A 22,155-nucleotide genomic window follows, 5' to 3' on the forward strand; every position below is an offset into this window, starting at 1 on the left:
CGGATACCTTGACACCGACAAAAGGTCCATTGCATAGTTTCAGCAAATATGCTAAATGAGTTTCATCTAGTCAGATTTGTAATTACAAGAGGCTCAGGCCGTCTGAGTCTCAAGTTTCAGTGAAATGTGGTCAACTGTGTGAAGTGTTCTCCAGACAAGAAGCTCGTGAGATGCTATTCGCCGTGTGCATCGGGACGCATCATGGCCTGGACAGACCTTGTGCCATGCCCTTGCAAGCTGCAGTACCACCGGTGGGCTGAGCATCGCTTGCGGGGACACAAGACCCTTGTTCTTGCAAGACGGTCAGCGTACCTGTGAGTAGTGAGCGCTGAAGCCTGTCTGTGACATTTCCATCCCAAAGGAGGCCGCCGTCTGGTCAGCCGTAGCTGCAACATAGAGAATATCATGGTGAGGGACTAGTAGCGTCTTCCAGGCTGCCGCTGGCGTCCTGCACACAGAGACCTGGCTGGGTCTGGAGCTGTTTAAGGTCTCAGGGTGTTTTCAGCCGTACATTTCTCCATCCCAAAGTCCTAGGCAGGACTGAGTACAAGGCCCCGTACATTCGTGAAGGAGCCCATCTTATCTTTCTCATGTTTCCTATCCTTGCTGGAGGAATGGAGAAGCCCACTACCATAGGAGGATGGAGGTCTGTGTAGTTAACCTTGGACTGCTGTAATTGCAGACATGTGTCTCGCCTTCATTGCCTGGTGTTTTGAATGTGTTCCCCCCACCCCATAGACTCAGGTGTTTTATTAGAGCTTGTAACTTGGATCTCCAGCAGCCTGGCTGGGGGAGGTTATCACTGGGGGAGGTTCATGGGGTCCAGCCCTATGGTGTGCTGGGGGCAGATCTGATGTCCAGCCCAAAGGTCTGCAGAGCGGTCTGAGCTCCGGGGAGTTTGTGTTGATTGTAATGCTGGTTGTGAGTATCATTCACAGATTAGAAAAATTTATTAGTCATTTATTTTCAAACTGTGTTTATTTATTTATTTGTAAGTGGAGACAGAGCTAGAGAAGAGAGAGAGAGAGAGAGAGGGAGAGAATGGGTGCAGCAGGGCCTCCAGCTGGTGCAAATAGACTCCAGATACACACACCGCTTTGTGCATCTGTCTTCATGCGGGCATTGGGGAACTGAACTTGGATCATTAGCCTTCGCAGGCAAGCGCCTTAACTTTACCTAAACTGCTGAGCCATCTCTCCAACCCTGGAAAAACTTATTTTTTTTCTCACGTGCCTGCCGGCCACATCCCTTGTGATTGTATTTTTATAGAGGCATACACTCATGTTGAAGTCCACTGCTGAAATGCAGAGACGGCATTGTATGGGAGTCCATGAGTCCAAATGATTCTCAGAATATTCACAAACCAGAAGCCACAGTCTCCTCAGGGAGCTGAGGGACGTTGATTTACTTGCTCTCAGTAGGGAATTACTGATTTATTTGGTCTTAAAAATAAGTTAAAAATAACACAATTTTAGGCAAGTTTAGCCTGCCCCTTCTATTGAGGCATGAGAATCATCACATCTGTCCAGTTAGACATATTTACTATTCATTTGCATAAAACTACAAAAATGCATTAGTAATTGCCTTTTCATAGGAGCAGGTCAAATAAAGCAATCAATCAATCAAGGTTCCAAGTGTGCCACTTCAATTTCTTGTACAAACTGCCCTCTAAATGGGTGAGGTGCATGTTAACTTAAACTTACAGATGGAGTTTTTAAAAAAAATATTTTTATTTATTTATTTAAAAGGGGGGGAGAAAGAGAGAGATAGATAAAGAAAGGGGGAGAATGGGCATTCCAGGGTCACTTGCCACTGCAAACGAACTCCAGACGCATGTGCCATTTCGCCCATCCGGCTTTATGAGACTCCTGGGAAACCAGGGGTTTGGCAAGCAAGCGCCTTGATGGCTGAGGCGTCTCTCCACAGATGGGTTTTAAATGCATACTGACTTGCACTGCTTTCTCGCTTGTCTTTGCAAGGCCAGCAGCGGGCACGCAGCAGCAGTCCCCTGCACACCTCCCTCCTGCCCTGCGCTGCGGCTGTGTGCTCTGCTGGGCTGGTACCTCTGTGCTGTGCGGGCTGCTTGGGGAGAGCTCGCCCCGCGCGCCTGAACTTCTGCCCCTGGCACGCTCATGTGCAGCGAGCCTCCACTCTAATCCCTGCATAGTTTCTGGTCAGGAGTTTCAGCATCTCTCCTGAAACTTGATAGGAAAGAGAAGCAGACCATTTCCTCTGTGTGCTTGTCTCTCTGGGTGGCACTGTCCTTGGCAAGCGGGACTTCCATAATTGCAGCTGTTTTCCAGCTAAAATAAATGTTGACAGGAAGCAGAGATTATTCAAGTAAGAAGGCAAGACCTTTCCTGCTCTCACAGGAGAATAACTCAAGCTCAGGGAGGCTAAGGCAGGAGGACCAAGAGCTGCGGAGGCAGCGTCAGGAGACATTGCCTCAGAGAGAAAAACAGAAAGGGCGCAGGAAACCCATCCTGCTTTTGGTAGGCTTAGAACTGCAGTGACGAAGATGCAGAAAGACACCTCAATGTGCAGAGTTCTTCATAACATGGGATAATTAAAAATTTCATGTATTGTTTGCAAGTAGAGACAGAAAAGAGAGACAAAGAGAGAATATGGGTGCGCCAGAGCCTCTTGCCACTGCAAGCGAGCTGCAGACACATGCGCCACTTTGTGCAGCTGGCCTTACGTGGACACTGGGGAAATCAAACCAAGGCCAGCCCAAGCCAGTGAGTCTCCCAACTGCTGAGTCATTTCCCCCAGTCTTTTTACTTTTTGGGAAAAAAATATATATATACTTTAACTTTCATTTTTAAATATAGCAATTTCTTGAACACCCTGGTGTGGTTTGGTTATAAATAATCTGAAAATGCCATTTCAGGCAAATTGAGCCACCTCCTTCCTCAATGTGGGATTCATTTCTGCTAGTTTTAGGTTATATTTGCTTGTGTAGGGGAATATTTAGAAATGACACTATGTTATCCAGCATAAAAATAATTTAAAAAAACACATCCTTACAGATTGCGACTTGGCCTGTATTATTAGAAGTTCATAACAACTTTCAGGGCCTTCTATATTTTCCTTTCCTTGTGGCCAGGTAAGCTCAGAACTCGGCCCATTGCTAAAGGACCTTCCAGTGGCTGTTAAAAGCCCAAAGCCATGCGGGAGTTTGTCATCCCAAGGACACAGGACAGCCTTTCATAAGCAGCCGTGGCTTCAGACTGATGAAGACTTTAGTGTCCTGTCCCTGGAGACAGTGTAAGGGACAAGGGTTCAGGAGAAAAGGGAGCCTGAGGAATCCAGGCTTTGGGGACTGTCAGTCCCCATCATGTTAAAATGAAGCAGACTTTCAAAGTCCTGACTGAAGTCAGACACGGTATGGACAGGATCATCTTCACTGAAAGAGGGCAGAGCAAAGTGAAAGGAGTGAGGAGCCGTCAGAGTACACAGTATATACCAGCATTTATTCTGAGTAATACTGAAGCTTATTTGTATTTTTATATGAATGTGTGTGTGTGTGCACGGGGTTGGAAAGTAAAATATATGATCAATTTTAAAAAGTGCTTGAAAACCATTGCTTTAAATCATTTCCTTGGGCCGGGGATATAGTTCAGCAGTAGAGCACGAATCCACCATGTATCAGGCCCTGGGTTTAACTCTAAGCACGGCACACCATGCTATGTATCTCCTTTCTATGTCCTTTTCTTTGCCCCTTGGCACCCAGTCATGTCTCGTTACCTTCCTCCCTCTTCCTCCTCTTGCTGTGGAAACAACGAGAAGGCTGTTAAGCTTCCATTCATGAGAGACATATGAACAGAGGTCCTTCGTGGTGTGTTCACAAGGACAGTCAATCAAGGGGACCTGGATGCAGCATGCAGGCAAAAGAATTCTCTGTGGTGTCCCCAGGTGGGGAGCAGGGGCGCACTCACGAGCCCCGAGGCCATCAGAGAGACGCGAGGAAGGACGCCTTGCCAGCTGGTCTTGCTCAGCCATTCTGAAGACCCCTCTTCATGATCTACCCAGTGTGAAAGTAGTTTGAGAATAGACATGCCCTTCCTAAGGTAGAGGCGATCCCCCTCAGGCTGAGGACACTGGTCACGACTCAGTGTCCTCCACAGGCAGTGGTCACTGAAAACCTTAAAGAAACACCACAAGTGTACGTGGTGGCGCACGCCTTTAATCCCAGCACTTGGGAGGCAGAGGTAGGAGGATCGCTGTGAGTTCAACGCCACCCTGAGACTCCATAGTGAATTCCAGGTCAGCCTGGGCTAGAGTGAGACCCTACCTTGAAAAACCAAAAAGCAAAAAGAAACACCACAAGGAAGGAACGTGGTTTAGAGAAAGAAACGGGGAATCAAAGTTTCCTCATCCTAGGACTCAAGGCAGAGTGCTCCGAAGGCCCTGAAACGACTGCAGAGGAGAAGGAGGACGTTCTCACAGCGGCCCTAGCGAAGCAAGCGGAGAGGCGGATGGAAAAGCGGAAGATGAGCTGCGGCTTCATAGTCCAATCCCGCGTCACTGGGGAGCAACGAAGAACTTCTCGCATGGCCACACGTGCGGACGAGGCGTCCAGGTGGCCCTGGGCTCCCACACCGCGCCATCGCGCCCTCCCCAAAGACGCTTCTAGCAGCCACGGTCCGCTCAGGCAGCAGCTCCGTGTGGACTGATGTGAAAAGGAATTGTTTCTCTGCGACTATCGCGCACCGTGGATCACGGATGCGGTGAAGTCATGCCCTAAATAGCCTTGCGCTGGGATGGGATTTTAGGAAGCACGTGCAGGTTTAAGGAGACTCGTCCTACCTTCCAGGGCAAAGATTCTCTCTCCCAGAGCTTTGACAATAGTGACGAGGGCCAACTCATCCGAGACATTGAAGAAGTGCTTCTCGGTGGGCTTGCTGGCGATTGACTTGATTTCTTCCACAAATTTGTCAGTACTTAGGTTTCCCCGGTTATAGTGACCGAGAATCTAAGACACAACAATGATGTCATTTTAATATCTAAACGTCAGCTAAGGGTTCCAAGCATATTTTCAGTAAAAAAAAAAAAAAAAAAAAAAAAAAAAGAGCCCATTCCTATTACACTGCCTGCAGGCCACGGCTGGGGTGGGGAATGGATGAGGCTCCGATCATATGTGTGTGAAGATGTCTTCCTCTGCCTCCCCACGACTCTGTTTATTAAAATCCGTGGCTTTGAAATCTGACGTTCAAAAGTAATGCTACCAAGTGTCTTTGAGAGCCACACAAAGACACTCTCTGGGTCCCCAACTGATTCATCCAATTTATTCTATAGATTATGTGACTCCTAGAATGGAAAAAAAATCAACATTTCTCTTTATTGGTTCCTATTGAACATAGTCTAGATTGTTAGACTGACACATTAACTTCCATTTCATTTGTAAATTGAAGTATGCACAGAAAAGCATTTGTACAGTTGAAAATACACAGACAACAGATGTAATAGCTGAGTTTTAAGCCATGCATGCTGAGGCTGTTAATTGTGAAATTAATGCTATCAGACATTTAACGGCAGGTGACAGAGACAACTGTATAAAATTTAACAGGAAAAATGCCCAAGCAAGATGTGTAAAAAATAAAGTGTATTTGTAAATAAAAACAAAGTGTTTAAATACAAACTTATGTATATGTTAAAAGAAAAATACAGAGAAAAAAATCCCACGTGTTACTGTGACTTGCATGCACCTTTCACCTATTTTATATCATAGGTGAAAAAGGTAATAAAAGCATATCCTTATCTTTTACCCAAGGTTCTGATAGCTTGCAAAAACATTTTCTATGAAAAAAATATTAGAAAAATTTAAACTTCTCCTGCTTTACTCAATTCAAACCTGTCAAGCAGGAGCACTTGGGATTCTGCTGATTTTCATCAGAAAGACACGTGCAGAGCTAAAACTTCCTTGAGGCAGATGTGCCAAAGTAAAGCGTGTAAGCAGTTTACACGCAGTATGGGAACTTCTATTTGAAAAATAAACGGGATTCTAAGATCCTTTCTGATGCCTCATGTTCGTTTGCGTGAGGTAGGCTATACACCCTTCACAGCCACTGTTATCTAAGTATGGGATCTGACCATGTCTGGACGCCGTCATGGACAGACAGAGGACACAGCCAACAGGGTCCTTTCCAAACCTGACAACTTAACAGGGCGTGTTTGCAGCTTTAGCTCGGGGAACTTAAATGACCGACCAACAGCCAGCTCTCCGGGGGAGCTCTTTCCTGCCAAAGACATTTCCATGTTGTCCAGGATCAAATGTGGGCAGAAAGGGATGGAGTAGAGGGAATAGTCCAGAGAATAACTAGGTGATTGGGTTCACTTGTATATATGTATATATGTTCAGTATGGGCGGACCTTGAGAAATCGCAAACTTTTCTATGTTAATGCACAAACGACAGAAATGAAACAGGTCTGATTTTCTAGTCTGGCACCAGTTAATATCTTTTTTTAGTATACTGTGGGAGAATACACGTTAGAAAAAAGTAACAAATAATGTTGCAAAGTGAACTTTTCTTATACATTTTTATTTATAGTTCTTCCGAGAGTTGTATGAATAACTCACTAATTAAAAAGAGAAAGAAACTCATGAATATATGCGGCCCCTTGAAGATTAATGGAATAAGGAAATCTATTTTGGGCTAGGAGAGAGGCAGCAGATGAATTATCAAACAGGAATCCAACAAAGAGAAACAGTGTTTTGAGGAAAGGAAATACTGAGTGTGCCGCCAGACATGATGTGAAACACAGGATTCATTTACCGTTAAAAAGCTGTTTATTGATACTTCTGTCTAGTCAAATTTTCCTAATGCTGTGTGTGTGTGTGCACGTGTGTGTGTGTGTGTGTGTGTGTGTGTGTGTGTGGTTTAAACTCTTGTGCAAGGGAGGCAAGAACTCTGAACTATACCCCAAATCTAACACTGTGTTCACTCTGATGATGGTTGATACAGTTGGCGGCTCACATCCATGGTACTTGGAATGCCCACTCTGCCCCTGGGGGGATTCAGAACCAGTGAGGCCAACTCTGGGACCCGGATGCCTATAACCGCATGGCGCACCCCGGCTTCACACAGTGAAGAAAGAGGACAGCCATTAACTGAGTGCCCCCGCTTGGGCAGTTTTTTCTGAACATGGGCAAAGGCGTTCGCCAGTATGCTTAAACCGGCAAAGAGATCAAGACAGTTCTGTGGTGCAGCAAGAGTAATAGAGGATTTAATGAAAACCGAAAAAATGAACATTTATGGAAGTAACCAGGAAAACTCCTGGAAGAATTCTTGATTAGCAGGCGGTGGGTTTGACTGGCTAGCGTATCTTCCCATGACACACACGGCTCCTCTCCACGGGCACTTGGCAAGCATCCCTGGCGGGTACTTACGGCTATGGAGAAGCGCTGAATGTCGGCGTCTTCACACTCTTGGATGACCTCATGCAATCGATGGTTGTCATGTGACTCTCCATCAGTAACAATGACCATGACTTTTTTCACTCCCCTTCGGGCACCCCTGGCTTCAGTGAACGCCTCTTTCCTGGAGGGAGCACAAGCGAGAGAGAGAGAGAGAGAGGCCCATCAAGTCACCCAGAGACTAGGCAAAGCAAAAACCCACACTGGAACGTGGCCATCCAGGGAGCTTGGTGCTTTCCTCCAGGGGCATCGCTTTGGCTGGAGGCAAGAGAATCGCCACTGTAGTCATTCCATTCATGTGCCACAGTAAACCGTCTCGCAAGCTGGGTGCGGTGGCGTGCACCTTTAATCCCAGCCGTGAGTTCTAAGCCACCCTGAGACTACAGAGTGAATCCCAGGTCAGCCTGGGCTAGAGTGAGACCCTACCTCGAAAAAGAAAAGAAAACAAAACAAACAAAAACCCCAAACCAAACAATAACAACAAAAGGTCTCATGATTTTACTCACTGCCATATACAAAATAGCAGCATTTTCTTCTTGGGAAACTTCAAAGAAATAGTGCGACTCTTGTCCAAGAACGGGTCATTGTGAAAAATGATCCACATGGTTGGTGTTGGATGTAAAGCAATGAGTGTATTCCTGCTATTCATTTGCCTTCAGCGAGAAACTTGTTGGGTCAGTCTAGCAAGAACTCTGCCACCTAGCAGCTTGCTCAGTAACATTTTCCATCCCCACCTCATCCCTTGGAAGTATAAATCTTGCCCTTGCCATAGGTCAAAGCTGGCTTAGATCTCTCCTCTGCTGTGAAACTCGCTGTGCGATGGTCCCTGTGAAATGAAGTTTTCTTTGTCGTCTCTAACGGCTGTGTGAATACATTTTCTTGACCATGTAGACTTGCTGATGTCTTAAAATGCAAGAGCAAAAGTGAAAATATATGCTGAGGGCTGAACTATCAGAGGGGGCTGGATGTAAATGCATGAGATTTGTTCTTTATGGAATTCTAATTTCCTTAGACCATCACCCAAATTTGCTAATTTTCTTAAAGTTCGGGATCCTAGCTGAATTAAATGAATATCAGATAGAAGAGCTGATTACAAGTTCTTTAGTAAGGAAATAAAGTTGCTCTGAAACCAGAACTGGCTGCATAGAGGAAGGTAAGCAGAACGCTGAGTGTACACTCGCTGTTTCAAACACACCCATTAACAAATTGCCCTTGTCCCTAAGACACCAGCATCGGACGTCATCTCTCAGAATTAAGCATTATCCTCTCTGTTTGCCTTTAAAAACTAACATAGCACAGGACCATGTGTTGCTTATGAATAAATACTGAACACCTATGGACAGCAATAAAAATTTGGGTTAATAAGAACAGAACTTCAAAAAAAAAGTTTTAATTGAAATGAAGGAATTCACTGAAAATGGAGATAACAGAGCTTAAGAAATTAAAAATGTTTTTCACAACTGGCCCTGCCCAATAGGAATGAAAAAGGAATGAAAATCATGCGTGAACATGAAAATGTAACTGGTTAAAAAATAGTGCTGCGAAATCATCAGAGGGGTTTGTACACATCCAGATCTCAGGCAGCTCTGTCCTGTGGCTAAACTCTTGGGGAAAGATGGGCAGAGCACGTGGAGAGCTGTGATATTTAGAGTGGGATTTATCCAGCAGCAAACACAGCCATATGTTTCTTCAGTCACTTTGAAAAGAGGAATATTCATTTGTAAGTCATTGCTTCTGGGAAAGGAACAACCCTGTACAGGCTCAAAGCTTTCAGAGAACACTCATCTCACTGAACGTGTGACCCCACCACGTCAACGATTGGAGGTGCACTCCACACACTGACGTGTGCACGTAAACCAGTGGTCCTCGGGCAGGTGGGTGCATAATTACCCCATCTGTTTGTGTTTTTTTTTTTTTCTCTTGGGCTCTATGAAACTAGAACCACATGTTTGTTTTCTGCAGTTTGTGAGGCTAAAGCTGCACGTGAAATTTTAAATATTTCAATAGCAACGCGTTCTTTGTGGCACTCAACCATTTGAACCTCCTCACAGCCCGAGTCTAGCTGGCAGGTGAAGTGTGGCCAAGGTTAATGAGCTCTTCAGAGTCAGGTAAAAGGCCAGAGGGTGAAACGTCCTAACACAGGTCTTAACACAAGTCACACTACTAAGATTTCTTGGTTTGCTTGGCAGTTCGCTGGTTTAAATGGTAAGGAGGGAAGAAAGAGCAAGAGATAGGAACTGAATGAGACTGCTGGCAACGTGGCAGAGTGTTCTGCATTTGTCAGAAAGGACCCCTGCGTGTTTTATAAAACAAAACGGAACCTCAGCAGGAGCTGTGCGTTCCCCAGGAGGAAACCTTCAGAGAGGAAGACGTAAACTAGAGCGAATTTTGGAAACCTAATGGAAAAAATAAAGCATTAGAGATGATGAAATTATTTTCATTTCTTTGAAAGCTTTGCCTTGAAAATGATTTAAAATGAAACAATATTTAATTTGGACTTTTAAACTTTCCATTCTGAGCCGGGCATGGAGGCACACTCCTTTAATGCCAGCACTTGGGAGGCAGAGGTAGGAGGATTGCCTTGAGTTCAAGGCCACCCCAAGACTCCATAGTGAATTCCAGGTCAGCCTGGGCTAGAGTGAGACCCTACCTTGAAAAATCAAACAAACAAAACAATGAAATTTTTATTCTGATAGCTATAAAGGGGCCATGAGGGAAGGAGGAGAGGGGAGGACCTAGGGGAGGGTATAGTACATCGTACATATCTAAGTGGAACAGCAAAACCCTGGAGACGATTTGCCCAAGTGGGGTCAAGGGAGGCGTGGAGAAGAGGTGGGAGGGAGAGGAGGCTGAATCAAGATTGAAGATTTTATTCATAAGCCATATTGAAAGCTATTCCTTTGCTAGCTAAGCATCTATCATCTCTATCTATCTTGTCTATCTGTCTATCTATCATCTATCATCTATCTGTATACCATCTATCTAGCTATCTGTCTAGCTCTGCATCTATCATTTTAAAAAGAGTGTTTGAGGGGCTGGAGAGATGGCTTGAGTCAAGGTGCTTGCCTATAAAGCCTAAGGATCCAGGTTTGTTTCCCCAGTACCCATGTAAATTCAGATGTACAAGGTGGTACATGTGTCTGGAGTTTGTTTTGCAGCAGCTCTCTCCCTTTCCCTCTCCCTCTCTCTCTCTCTCTCTCTCTTTGCTTGCAAATAAATAAATAAAAATAATTCACTCGGGAGGCAGAGCTAGAAGGATCACCGTGAGTTCGAGGCCACCCTGAGACTACATTATGAATTCCAGGTCAGCCTGGACTAGAGTGAAACCCTACCTTGAAAAACCAAATAAATAACTAAATAGAAATAAAATAAAATAAAAACGACTGGGAATGAGTGTGATGGTACACACTTTTTAAAAAGTGCTAAAAAAAAAAAAAAAAGAGTGTTTGGGCAGAAGTGCCCTGTGAGGATAGGTAATATTATACCCAGAAGCCATAGATTGCTACCGAAAATTTCAGTGTGAGGGATGGGGGACCTTCCACCAAGTTGTTGGTCAGGGAAACTTCTGATGCCTCCACAACATTACAGGCCATTGCCAAGGCTCATGGTTGCCAATCAGAGCTGGATGATAAGACCCAACCGCTGAGGACTCCACATGCTTGGGCGGCAAAACACTGAGAAATCAAACGGAGACTGAGCTGGAAGCCTCCTTCCTGTTGGCTAACTGTTGTGATACTGGAAAAAGCTATGCAGCCTGCTGGGGGAGAGGAGTCTCCCACGGTCTCAAACAGAAGTGGATTCTGAAAGCTTTATGGCTGGTGCAATGGTGACATGTCTGTTATGGGGAAAATTGCTCTCCGATTTAATTTGAGGCCTGCTCCATGGGAAAGAACTCATGTCTGGTACTGAAAACCTAATGAAAAACCTGTAGCTGGGGAGTCACAAACCCTAAGGGGGAAATTACTAATGTATGTGGATATATGTTACACACATCAAACTACTCTAAATGCTTGTTTTTATGCCCATGTTTTTAAAATTTTTTTTTGTTTATTTATTTGAGAGTGACAGACAGAGAGAGAAAAAGGTAGACAGAGAGAGAGAATGGGCACGCCAGGGTTTCCAGCCACTGCAAACGAACTCCAGACGTGTGCGCCCCCTTGTGCATCTGGCTAACGTGGGTTCTGGGGAATCGAGCCTCGAACCAGGGTCCTTAGGCTTCACAGGCAAGCACTTAACCGCTAAGCCATCTCTCTAGCCCCTTATGCCCATGTTTTAATGCTTCAGTTTTGGTTAGAGAAGCTTTCCGTTTCAGGCGGCAGTGACCACTGGGGCGACTCAAAACTCATCAAAGTGCTGAGAAGTAACAGTGGAGTGTTCAGCACTAAAGAAGACATCTGTGTCACACCCTCCAGGGCTCAGGGAATATTGTGGAAGAGGTGTCAGAAAGAATAGAAGAGCCAGAGGAAGAGGAGGGGTGCTTACAACACTGTCTTCCAGATACAAAGAGGAGGGATGCTTGCTTACAGTGCTGCCTTCCAGACACAAAGCAGCTATGGTACTCATTGCTGACGCTACCTACACAAGACCTGAAAAGTAGGAGGGGGAAATGATGACATTAAAATAGAAGAGAGACTAACTGGAATGAAGAATGGACTCAGTAGAGGAGGAAGAGGGAAGAGGGAAAGAAAGGGTGGTGGGAGGGGATTATAATTATTGTATATTGTCTGTATGTCTGGAGATTGTCAATAAAGTTTAAAAATCCAGGCATGGCAGTGCACACCTTCAATCCCAGCACTCAGGAGGCAGAGGTAGGAGGATCACCGTGAGGTCTAGGCCAGCCTGAGTCTACATAGTGAATTCCAGGTCAGCCTTGGCTAGAGTGAGACCCTACCTCGAAAAAGCAAAACAAAGCAAAATGTTAAAAAAGAATTTGGTCTAAGATGTTAGAAAACCCTAAATCAAATACTAGATTAGGTGGATGCACTAGAATATATGAGTTAAGCAGAAGTGGACCATATTTTAATTGATTCTTTTAGATTAAGATTCCTTTGTTAAAGATTGAAATAAAAAACATTCATATTAAGCTTCAGTATGCATCATGATATAACAGACTATTGTTCAGTTGTTCACTGAGTCACCGTCAATGAGACCCTTATAATCACAGAAAACGTATGCCAGCATGTGGTAGATTTGGTGGCAACAAACCGTCAAAATGAAACTTGAAGAAAGATGGCATTAAAAACTGGCAAGGCAAACAAACATTCCCTAGGACGCCAGGGGGCACAGCAAACATTTATGTCACGTAGTGTCGTGCTTTTGTAAAAATCCATATACCTGGCAGTATCTATTCCAAGAGCTGTCATTGTCTGGAGGCCACCTCTTCGGGCTATTTTTCTGGCTGCAACAAGTACCTCTTCCGTTGATGAATACTTATTGAGGTTGAATTCATGTGTGACATTTTCTCCATATTGGACAATTCCAACCTGGAATACAAAGTCGCTGTGAGTTATGAATCTAGAAAAGCTCTCCACTCAGTTTTAAGTTTAAATACATAGGTCAAGTGGAATGTCTTTGGGCATTTCAGATGAATTTAAAAATCTATCAGTGCACAGATCCTTCTACCTGGCATCATCACTGAAGCAGACCTAAAACGAACCCAACATGGCTCAGGGAAATTCACAGAAGGGGGGCGGTGGAAGATTGTTAGAGCCACGTGTTGGGATGTTATGCACAGAGACATGGTCTCTTCCCCATAGCTGATGGCTACCCCTGCAACGCACGACCCGTATTCCCCAATGAGGAGAGTCCCTGGGGGGGGGGGAGGGCAGGGAGGAGGGTAAGGATGGTACCAGCATGGCTGTTTACAGTGTGCCTAATAGAAAAATGTACAGAAAATACTCAACCCACAAAGCTTTTCTTCGTGGAATATTGCTTCCTCTTGTGGAATGTGCAAAACATTAGCCTACTAAAAAATATAGTTGACTTCTTTTGAAGGTTATAAAAAAGTTGTCCAGTCTAAACTAAAGAAGCAACAGACAGCCAGCCAGAGCATGCGCACATGAGTAGATGAGGCACGTGTCATAAGCTGGGTGACCGCACTCCGATATCTGTGCCCCGTGAGACCTGCCCTACTGTGAGCTTATCTTTGAACCAATGTCTGTCTGTTTCAAGATCATGTGTCGTTATATTTGGAAAATTAGGTAATTAGACACTTGGAAATAAGATATGATGCAGCCAAGTAATCAATTATACACAGGAAATAAACGATGGATGAAGACACACGTATGCCTACAGTGCACTTACTTCTCTGACTGAGAACCAGAGGTGGCAGGCATTCTTACTATCCCTGGCATAGATTAAAAATTATTTTTTCTCTGATGCCCCTTCAGCTTTTGATTAGCAATCCAGGGAGACTCTTTCTAGTTATTAAGGAATTTGTAGGCTTCACAGTTTTTTTGTTTTTTGTATTTTTGGTTTTCTTTTTTTTTTTTTTTTTTTTTTGGTTTTTGAGGTAGGGTCTAACTCTAGCCCAGGCTGACCTGGAATTCACTATGGAGTCTCAGGGTGGCCTCAAACTCACAGCAATCCTCCTACCTCTGCCTCCCAAGTGCTGGGATTAAAGGCGTGCGCCACCACGCCTGGCTGGCTTCACAGTTTTTTATGCTTATGAATTTCGAGGTAAATAAAACTGAAATGGTTTTGTTATTTAGACGAACATCATGCCTTGTTCTAACTACCCAGGCGAACAAATACTGCTTTTCAAGTTAATTGTTCATCCATTGAGGACATCTGACAGAATTTGTTTTCCTTTCATTTTCCCTTGTTTTCATTGGATTGGATAGGGGTCCAAAGATATTTGGAAACTGCCCCTTCTGCTCCTGCCATTACTCTGGGAAATTTTAGCATCTACTTGCATTACTCTATTGAATAGCCATTTATTTTCTTCATTTATTTAGCTTCGGTAATCTCTCCCCTTATCTCACAAAGACCATTTCCTTCCAAGGTCTTGCCCTTCACTCTGTCACCTGGAATATCTATAGCTCCTCATTCAAATGTCTCCTCTCTGGCATTAACTTCAGCTCATTTGCCTATTGTACCCAAGTTACCAATTCCTTGACCACAACAAAACCTCTAATAAATTCAGACACCTTACCTTTTTAATTTGGGCACTTGGGCTAAGTTCCACGGTACAATCACTATAAACATTTACCTGCAAAATATTAACTCCTCTAAACCCTTTCTTCCCTCCATTAACTCACTTGGCTAACTTCCTGATCCACTGAAATCCAGTCGCCCTTCGTCTCTGTGTGTGACTCTGATGTTCGATGTGGCTCCACAAGAGCCACATAACTAACTTGTGGACTGGTCAACCTTTGAAACCATTGCGAATCACTTCCATAAGCTTATCCTTGTTAATGTCAATATACAGGTGAACTTAACACTGCCAGTTCGCTCCCATCTTGCGCACACTCACTTTCCAATTTCTCTGCTTGAGACTCTTTTCAGTTGACTGCCCTTAGGTCCCTGAACTGGTGTGGGCCAGTGGTTTAAGGAGGCAGAACTCTGGGAACTTTTGTTTCTGTCCCTCACTCTCTCCTTAGGCAATGCCGAGGGCAGAGGATTCCTTCAGAAGTCCAGGGCAAAACTTCACTTAAAATCACACCTTCACTACTTTGCATATTTACTGAAGGTCCCTGTTCAGAAACCTCCAGCCACTTTCCAATGTTGACAATGACTTTGAAATACACTTCAATAGAGTATTGTTTATTATCATTTAAAAAAGAAGATAGAAGCCGGGCGTGGTGGCGCACGCCTTTAATCCCAGCACTCGGGAGGCAGAGGTAGGAGGATCACTGTGAGTTCGAGGCCACCCTGAGACTACATAGCAAATTCCAGGCCAGCGTGGGCTAGAGCAAGACCCTACCTCAACAACAACAACAAAAAGCAACAACTGGGCTGGAGAGATGGCTTAGCGGTTAAGCGCTTGCCTGTGAAGCCTAAGGACCCCGGTTCAAGGCTCGGTTCCCCAGGTCCCACGTTAGCCAGATGCACAAGGGGGCGCACGCGTCTGGAGTTCGTTTGCAGTGGCTGGAAGCCCTGGCACGCCCATTCTCTCTCTCTCCCTCTATCTGTCTTTCTCTCTGTCTGTCGCTCTCAAATAAATAAATAAAAAATGAACGAAAAAAAAATTTTAAAAAAAAGCAACAACAAAAACATAGGTAAAATTGCAAGTCATTCCTTGAGCCACCGGGTTCCTTGAAAAAAAAAAGAAAAAGGGTAAAAACCAGTCTTTCCCTCAATATACGGTCCTACCCTACCTTTTCTGTTCATTATTTCCATTCCTCCCCAGCATGAAGCAAACCTACCTTGTCTCCAGCTAAGCGAAATTCTACTCAATCTGCAAGATTCTATTCTATGCTCCCTGCAAAGCTTCCCCTGCCTAGCCATCGGCACAGCCAGCCCCTGCTGTCGCCGAGGGTCCCCTTGGCTCTAAAGCAGGCGTGCGGGCGGGCGCTGTGCCCTTCCCGTGTGCGTCCTGGGCTTAGCTCTGCAAGTGCCCAGGGCTGCCGGAGTAACGAGCGTGGACTGAGCCATCAACTGCGGTGTTGTCTGTGGTCCCTTCGTGTCGTCTGCTTTGCTCATGGTCGACCCTCTACATTCCTGAGGGATGACTGCTGCCTTCCACACAAGCACGCAGAAAACCGAGATAGCAGAGAAACGACAGGCAGCGAAAGATTGCGGCATAGGAGTGTGGGAAACGGAAGAGTGGGCCGTGGGAACGCCCGGCTCAGGGAGGTGACATTCAGTGCTGGTCTCTGGTCTCCTCAGAACGTAGACTAGAGGCTGGTGGGAGTCTTCTTCAGAGAAAGGACCATTTAAGAGTTTTTACTATAAGAAAAGGGTCAAGTTACAATCCATACACATATAATGCTGTACTGAGTGTTGGTAGGACCAAGACGGAGACAGCTTCAGTCACGGCTTAGCTCATAACCGATGGCACATGAACCAGACCCCCACCGGCCTGATGAGCACATAGGTGTCAGGACAGAGGACGAATGATAGGTGTCAGGACAGAGGACAAATGATAGGTGTCAGGACAGAGGATGTGTGGACGTTACAGTGAAGGCCGGCCAGCCATGGCCTGCTCTGCGGAGAGAGGAGAAGACAGACTCTAACCGTCTTCACTGCTCTGGAGGAAAGAACATCTAACCAGGTAAAGAACACGCAGCAGATTATGAGAATTCTGCGGGGGAGAGAAGGGATCAAACAGCCTTCAGCGTGGAGCATGTTTCTGGGTGACAGTCAAAGGAATTTAAGCCATTTTAAATCGGAGAAAGAAAAGTGAGTAGACGTTTTTTGACCAGATTCTTCTTGGACCGATACAAAAGCCAGAGGATGGAAGTTAAGTAGAGAGTTTGTGGCAGAGAATGCATACAAGAATGATTCCAGACTTCTTTTTTTTTTTGGCAAAGTGATAAAAAGTGGTCATGGGTGGGAGCTAAAAGACACTCCTGAGTTCAAGGTGCGTGTCAACAAGGAGGGTGAATCCAGTAGCAACGGACTCTGGTGACCCAAAGGACGGACAACCAGTTCCAAGTGGAAGGGGCGAGGAGACGTCCCTTCCCGACCCCGTGGGAAGCACACGCTCGACCTCTCGGGAGCTGCAGGCTGAGCTGCTTGATTCAGGGGAGCACGGGACACAGGCCTGTGAGGACAACCTGACACTGCAGCCGGGACGCAGGGCAGACCTGCGATTCCTGCACTTGGGAACCGGAGGCAGGAAGGTCAGAAGTTCAAGGTCATCCTCAGCTACACAGTGAATCTGAATGCTAGACTTGGCTGCATGAAATCCTGCCTGGAAAAATAAGGACAGACAGAATAATAGTAACAACGGCAACAACAAAATCTGCCTAAGCCTCGAGACCTAAGAGTGGATTCGGGCTGCTGCAGAAAGCTAACCACGGATTTTGTTCCATGTGACATTTGCTAGAACTTTCTATGTAAGATCAACCTTAGCAACCTCTTTTTTTTTTTTCCAGGAAGATCATTCAAATTTGTATCCCCCTTTACATTTTTCCCCGGGAGTTCTAGTAATCTTATTCTATGTTAATGGCTAAGATGTTAGACAAGAATTTCATGATCAAAAATAAACTTAGAGGGCTGGAGAGATGGCTTAGCGATTAAGCGCTTGCCTGTGAAGCCTAAGGACCCCGGTTCGAGGCTCGGTTCCCCAGGTCCCACGTTAGCCAGATGCACAAGGGGGCGCACGTGTCTGGAGTTCGTTTGCAGAGGCTGGAAGCCCTGGCGCGCCCATTCTCTCTCTCTCCCTCTATCTGTCTTTCTCTCTGTGTCTGTCGCTCTCAAATAAATAAATAAAAATTCAAAAAAAAAAACTTAGAAAAGCATGATTAACAAGTTGCAGGAACACCTTTCTAGCAGGGCTGTCTCTCTGTCTCTCCCTTAGCTACACAAAAATGCCACAGCGTTGACATGGTATAAGAGGAAGACGTTCTCGTCTGTCCCCAGTTGGTTTCCACAGATTCACATGCAAATCCTTGTGAAATTATTCCCTGTGCTTTGCATGTGACCGCATGTGCTGTGGAAGGAACGCTACTTGGAAAAAAGATGTGTTTTATTGTCACTTAGGGGAAGATTTTGTGAGGGACATATTCAATGCTCTATGTAATATATTTGGGAAAAGACTTGTTATACAATAGGAGGAGATGGCTACCTGTAAAGATCGATACATCACGCCACTCTACTGTATGTGTGATCTTATAAATACATGACTTTCTTTGTCTCATTTCTAGTTGGAAAGATTTTTTTTTTTTTTTGGGCAAATGAAAAAGTTTCAGTGGCTTTTTGAGTGCTCACGGACGCCTGGTGAGGAACACGACTGGCTTCGTTCCTGTTGGAGACAGACAGCGAGCCAGGGAGAAGGCCGCTGCGGTCATTGCATCGTTAAGCACAGTCACACCTAAGATGTTAATGCGCTTCTTAAGGTAAGGGAAAAGAGAAGGGGTGAACTGAAAATGGGTACGCTAAGTTTGCTGAGTGAAAGAACTTTAAAGGCGTGGTCCATCCACTTAGAATTATATTGTCGCCTTCTGTTGCCGAGTCAGTTATAGTTATAGTTTAGTTATAGTTATAGTGAGCGTCGACAATTTATGGTCAGTGTGGACTACGCTTCTGGTCTTTCATTCAACAACTAGCAACAGACGAACAGTTTCTTTTTTTTTTTATTTTCATTTATTTGAAAGTGACAGAGAGACAAAGAGGCAGATAGAGAGAGAGAGAGAGAGAATGGGCACGCCAGGGCCTCCAGCCACTGCAAACGAACTCCAGATGCGTGCGCCCCCTTGTGCATCTGGCTAACGTGGGACCTGGGGAACCGAGCCTCGAACTGGGGTCCTTAGGCTTCACAGGCAAGCGCTTAACCGCTAAGCCACCTCTCCAGCCCAGATGAACAGTTTCTTTAGTGAAGTAATGACAGGGATCCATGAGACTTCCTGTGCTTACAGAAGCACAGTTGCTTAGCGTGACAAGATCCCAGGCTGAGATGCCCTTGCTTTTAGCAACCTATACCACTGCAGCCCTGCCCTGCCCCACGTGATGAAGTCGGGCTGTGAAGGTGGCAGTAGCTCAGGTTGTCAGCACACGCCTCTCTGGAGTTAAGTCAGCGGAAGCCAGGCTTCAGCTTTTATGGGCTTGGAGAGGGGCGTAAAAGAGACGGAGTCAGAGACGACCTCCTCTCCCATGTCCCTGGAAGCATCAGTGAGGCGACGACAGTAGGCTGCGGCCAGGCAAGGTTGCGTCTAGTCGCCCCTCGCTTGGTGGGAGAGACTGCCGCGGAGGGGAGGCGGGCGCGGGACGTGCCAAGGTGACAGGGTTGACGGCAAATCGCAGCCACTGGGTGTGCGGCGAAGGGCGGCGGCTGCTGGGAAGGTCAGAGCTCGGGACAAGACCAAGACACCGCAGGGACGCCCGGGAGACCCCCGGACACGCCAGCGCTGGTCGCTCAGAGGCTCAGCCCGACTTCACGAAGCGCGGTAACAGGCAGGGGTGATGACAGTGATGCCTTTTATTTCAGGAAAAACTACGAATTCCAGGAAGCCCGCTTTGCAATATGAATGACCTGCTTGTTTTATTCCAGGCGACACATGAGCCTCTAAAGGGCACCGTGGAAATAAAGGAATGAAGGGACAGTCCTGTCACGAAAGAGAGAGACGCACACAACAGACAGGAGACAGGGTGGTAAGGGGGATGCGAGCGAGCTAGGAGCGCCCGAGACGAGAGCCCCTTTCTCTTGGTGGGTGAGGTGATCAACGAAAATCACCGCAGGTGACAGTGGAAGTGATCGGCCAAGCTTGCCCAGCGCACCGGGTAGGGGTGGAGATGGGGACACTGAGAAAATGGCCAGGCCGGGCAGGGCGGACAAGGGCTGAAGGGCCGTGAGGGGTGGTCCGGTTGTCGGGTCCTCTGGCTGTACAGGAGGGTTTCCCATCATTTCAAAGTCTACCCTGGTTGACTTACGGGGGGAAATGATGACTCTCCCTGTGGAGTGCTTACTAAGGGGCCCGTGGGGTGCTGGTGGGGAAGACTGCAGACCAGGGGGCAGTGTGAGAAGAGTCCACTGCTTGGCAGGGGGACAGCTGTGGAGCTCAGTCCGGCTTCTTTTTGAACATCAGAACCAAGTTTCAAGTCCCGTGCTTAAGGCATCTAGGAAAGTGGCCATAAAATGTGTGGTAAAAAGAATGATAAATAATATTCCTAAAACTTAATTAATCTCGCTCTTTCATTTTTGCCTTGTTTAGTGCCATGCCAACACTCCTGATGGGAACAATCTAGACATTGTTCCATTAGTATATTTCACTTTTATATCAAGCCTCACAATTTATTGGTTTTATATAGTGTAATGCACTCGTATTTGACATATTTATATCATCCCCATTTATTATTGAAAACAATGTTATGCTTAGGTGTTGAGGATCAATAAGACCTCCATAATGTTTATTCCATCTTATCTTTTATGGTAAGTGCAAAGTGTTTCAGGTTTGTTTTTATAGGTGTTTTTTTTTTTTAAAGGCAATTTTATAGCCTTTACTCTGTCTTGGGTAAAAAAAATATTAGTTTGCAAATGTCTCTTGAGTAGGTTTGCAAAAGCCTTCATGGGGCTACACAGAAGCGTGGGGGAAGATTTGAGTAACTGTTCTCCATGGGTGTCTCCGTCATTCTGGCCACACTTCCCGGTCATATACAAATGGTCACATGGAAATAGTGACACAGGATTTGTTGTCTTCCTCTCTCCCTTTGTCTTTTGGGGAGAAACCGCTACCTTAGGGAAGCTTCACACCACTGAGGCGGTCTGCCGCTGCTTGCAGTTACTCAAGGATACATCTGGGACTGCGGAAGGCGACCGTCGTGATTTCTCTCTCGTACTAGGAATCAGCACAGCTGACAAGATCGGGAAGCTTAAGCAGCAAGCGGTCTTGCTTTGAGTGCCCCTGTCCCTTTAAGACTTATTTGAGGGGTGGTGGGGTGGCTTAGCAGTTAAGGTGCTTGCCTGCAAAGCCAAAGGACCCGGGCTCTATTCCCCAGGACCCACGTTAGTCAGATGCACAAGGGGGCGCACGCATCTGGAGTTGGTTTGCAGTGGCTGGAGGTCCAGGTGTGCCCATTCTCTCTCTCTCTCTCTCTCACTCTTTCTCTCTCCCCCCCCCCTGTTTCTCTGTCAAATAAATAAAAATAAAATATTACAAAAACAACTGATTTGAGGGCTGGAGAGATGGCTTAGAGGTTAAGGCGCTTGCCTGTGCAGCCTAAGGACCCATGTTCGACTCTCCGTGTCCCACATAAGCTAAACACACAAGGTGGTGCAAGTGTGCAAGGTCACACACGTGCACAAGGTGGCAGACGCTTCTGGAGATGAACTGCAATGGCTGGGGGCCCGGGCACACCAGTCCTCTCTCTCTCTCTCACTCTCTCTCTCTGTGACATGAAAAATAATGAAAAAAAAAACTTTAGAAAACAAAATAAATAACACTTATTTGAGGTGAAGTTCTATTACCTCTGTATGAGCAAATGGATTTTCTCATTCTTAGTTTTAAGATGTTTAATTTCTTTCTTTCTTTCTTTCTTTCTTTCTTTCTTTCTTTCTTTCTTTTTTTTTTTTTTTTGAGGTAGGGTCTTGTTCTAGTCCAGGCTGACCTGGAATTCACTACGTAATCTCAGGGTGGCCTCAACCCCTCAGTGGTGCTCCTATCTCTGCCACCCGAGTGCTGGGATGAAAGGCGTATGCCAATATGCCCAGCTTATTTTTTTTTTTACATTACTAAAATAAGAATAATGAAATTGCCATATCTGCACCACAGTTTTTGTCAACAGAGGGGATAATGAACACGAGAAAACTGTTGCAAACCATGAAAACCACTTTCCAAATATATTCTTGTTATTTCCTGTTTTGCGACGGGTCTCGCGCAGCCTAGGCTGGCCTTGAACTAGAAATATTGGCAAGGATGCTTCTGAGCTCCTTGTCCCCTCTAGCTTCTATCTGCCAAGTGCTGGGATCACAGGCGGGCACCATCAGGCCTGGCCAAATATCTCTTTGAAAAGTGATGAAAAATAAGTCAAAATGCTTTCTAAGGTACTCTACTTTACTTTAGAATGTAGTACATGAAAGTACTGTATTTTCAGGTATGAAAGAAAAAAAATATCAAGTAGCAGCTATTTCCTATGGG

The 22,155-nt window shown here is 45.6% G+C and overlaps 1 protein-coding gene across 1 annotated transcript in view; it reads right to left on the bottom strand.

The window, feature by feature from the left end:
• The window catches only part of Itga1 (integrin subunit alpha 1), a 147,902-nt gene that overhangs the window by 41,280 nt on the left and 84,467 nt on the right, over positions 1-22,155 (bottom strand). The window contains exons 7-10 of the mRNA XM_045139023.1: positions 12,752-12,900; positions 7,391-7,541; positions 4,810-4,975; positions 313-386 (exon numbers count right to left, since the gene is read on the bottom strand). Of these exons, the coding sequence (XP_044994958.1) occupies positions 313-386; positions 4,810-4,975; positions 7,391-7,541; positions 12,752-12,900 (540 nt within the window). The remainder of the gene's footprint in view (positions 1-312; positions 387-4,809; positions 4,976-7,390; positions 7,542-12,751; positions 12,901-22,155) is intronic.

This window comes from Jaculus jaculus, chromosome 20 (genome assembly GCF_020740685.1).
Source record: "Jaculus jaculus isolate mJacJac1 chromosome 20, mJacJac1.mat.Y.cur, whole genome shotgun sequence".
In the NCBI taxonomy this organism is placed as follows: domain Eukaryota; kingdom Metazoa; phylum Chordata; class Mammalia; order Rodentia; family Dipodidae; genus Jaculus; species Jaculus jaculus.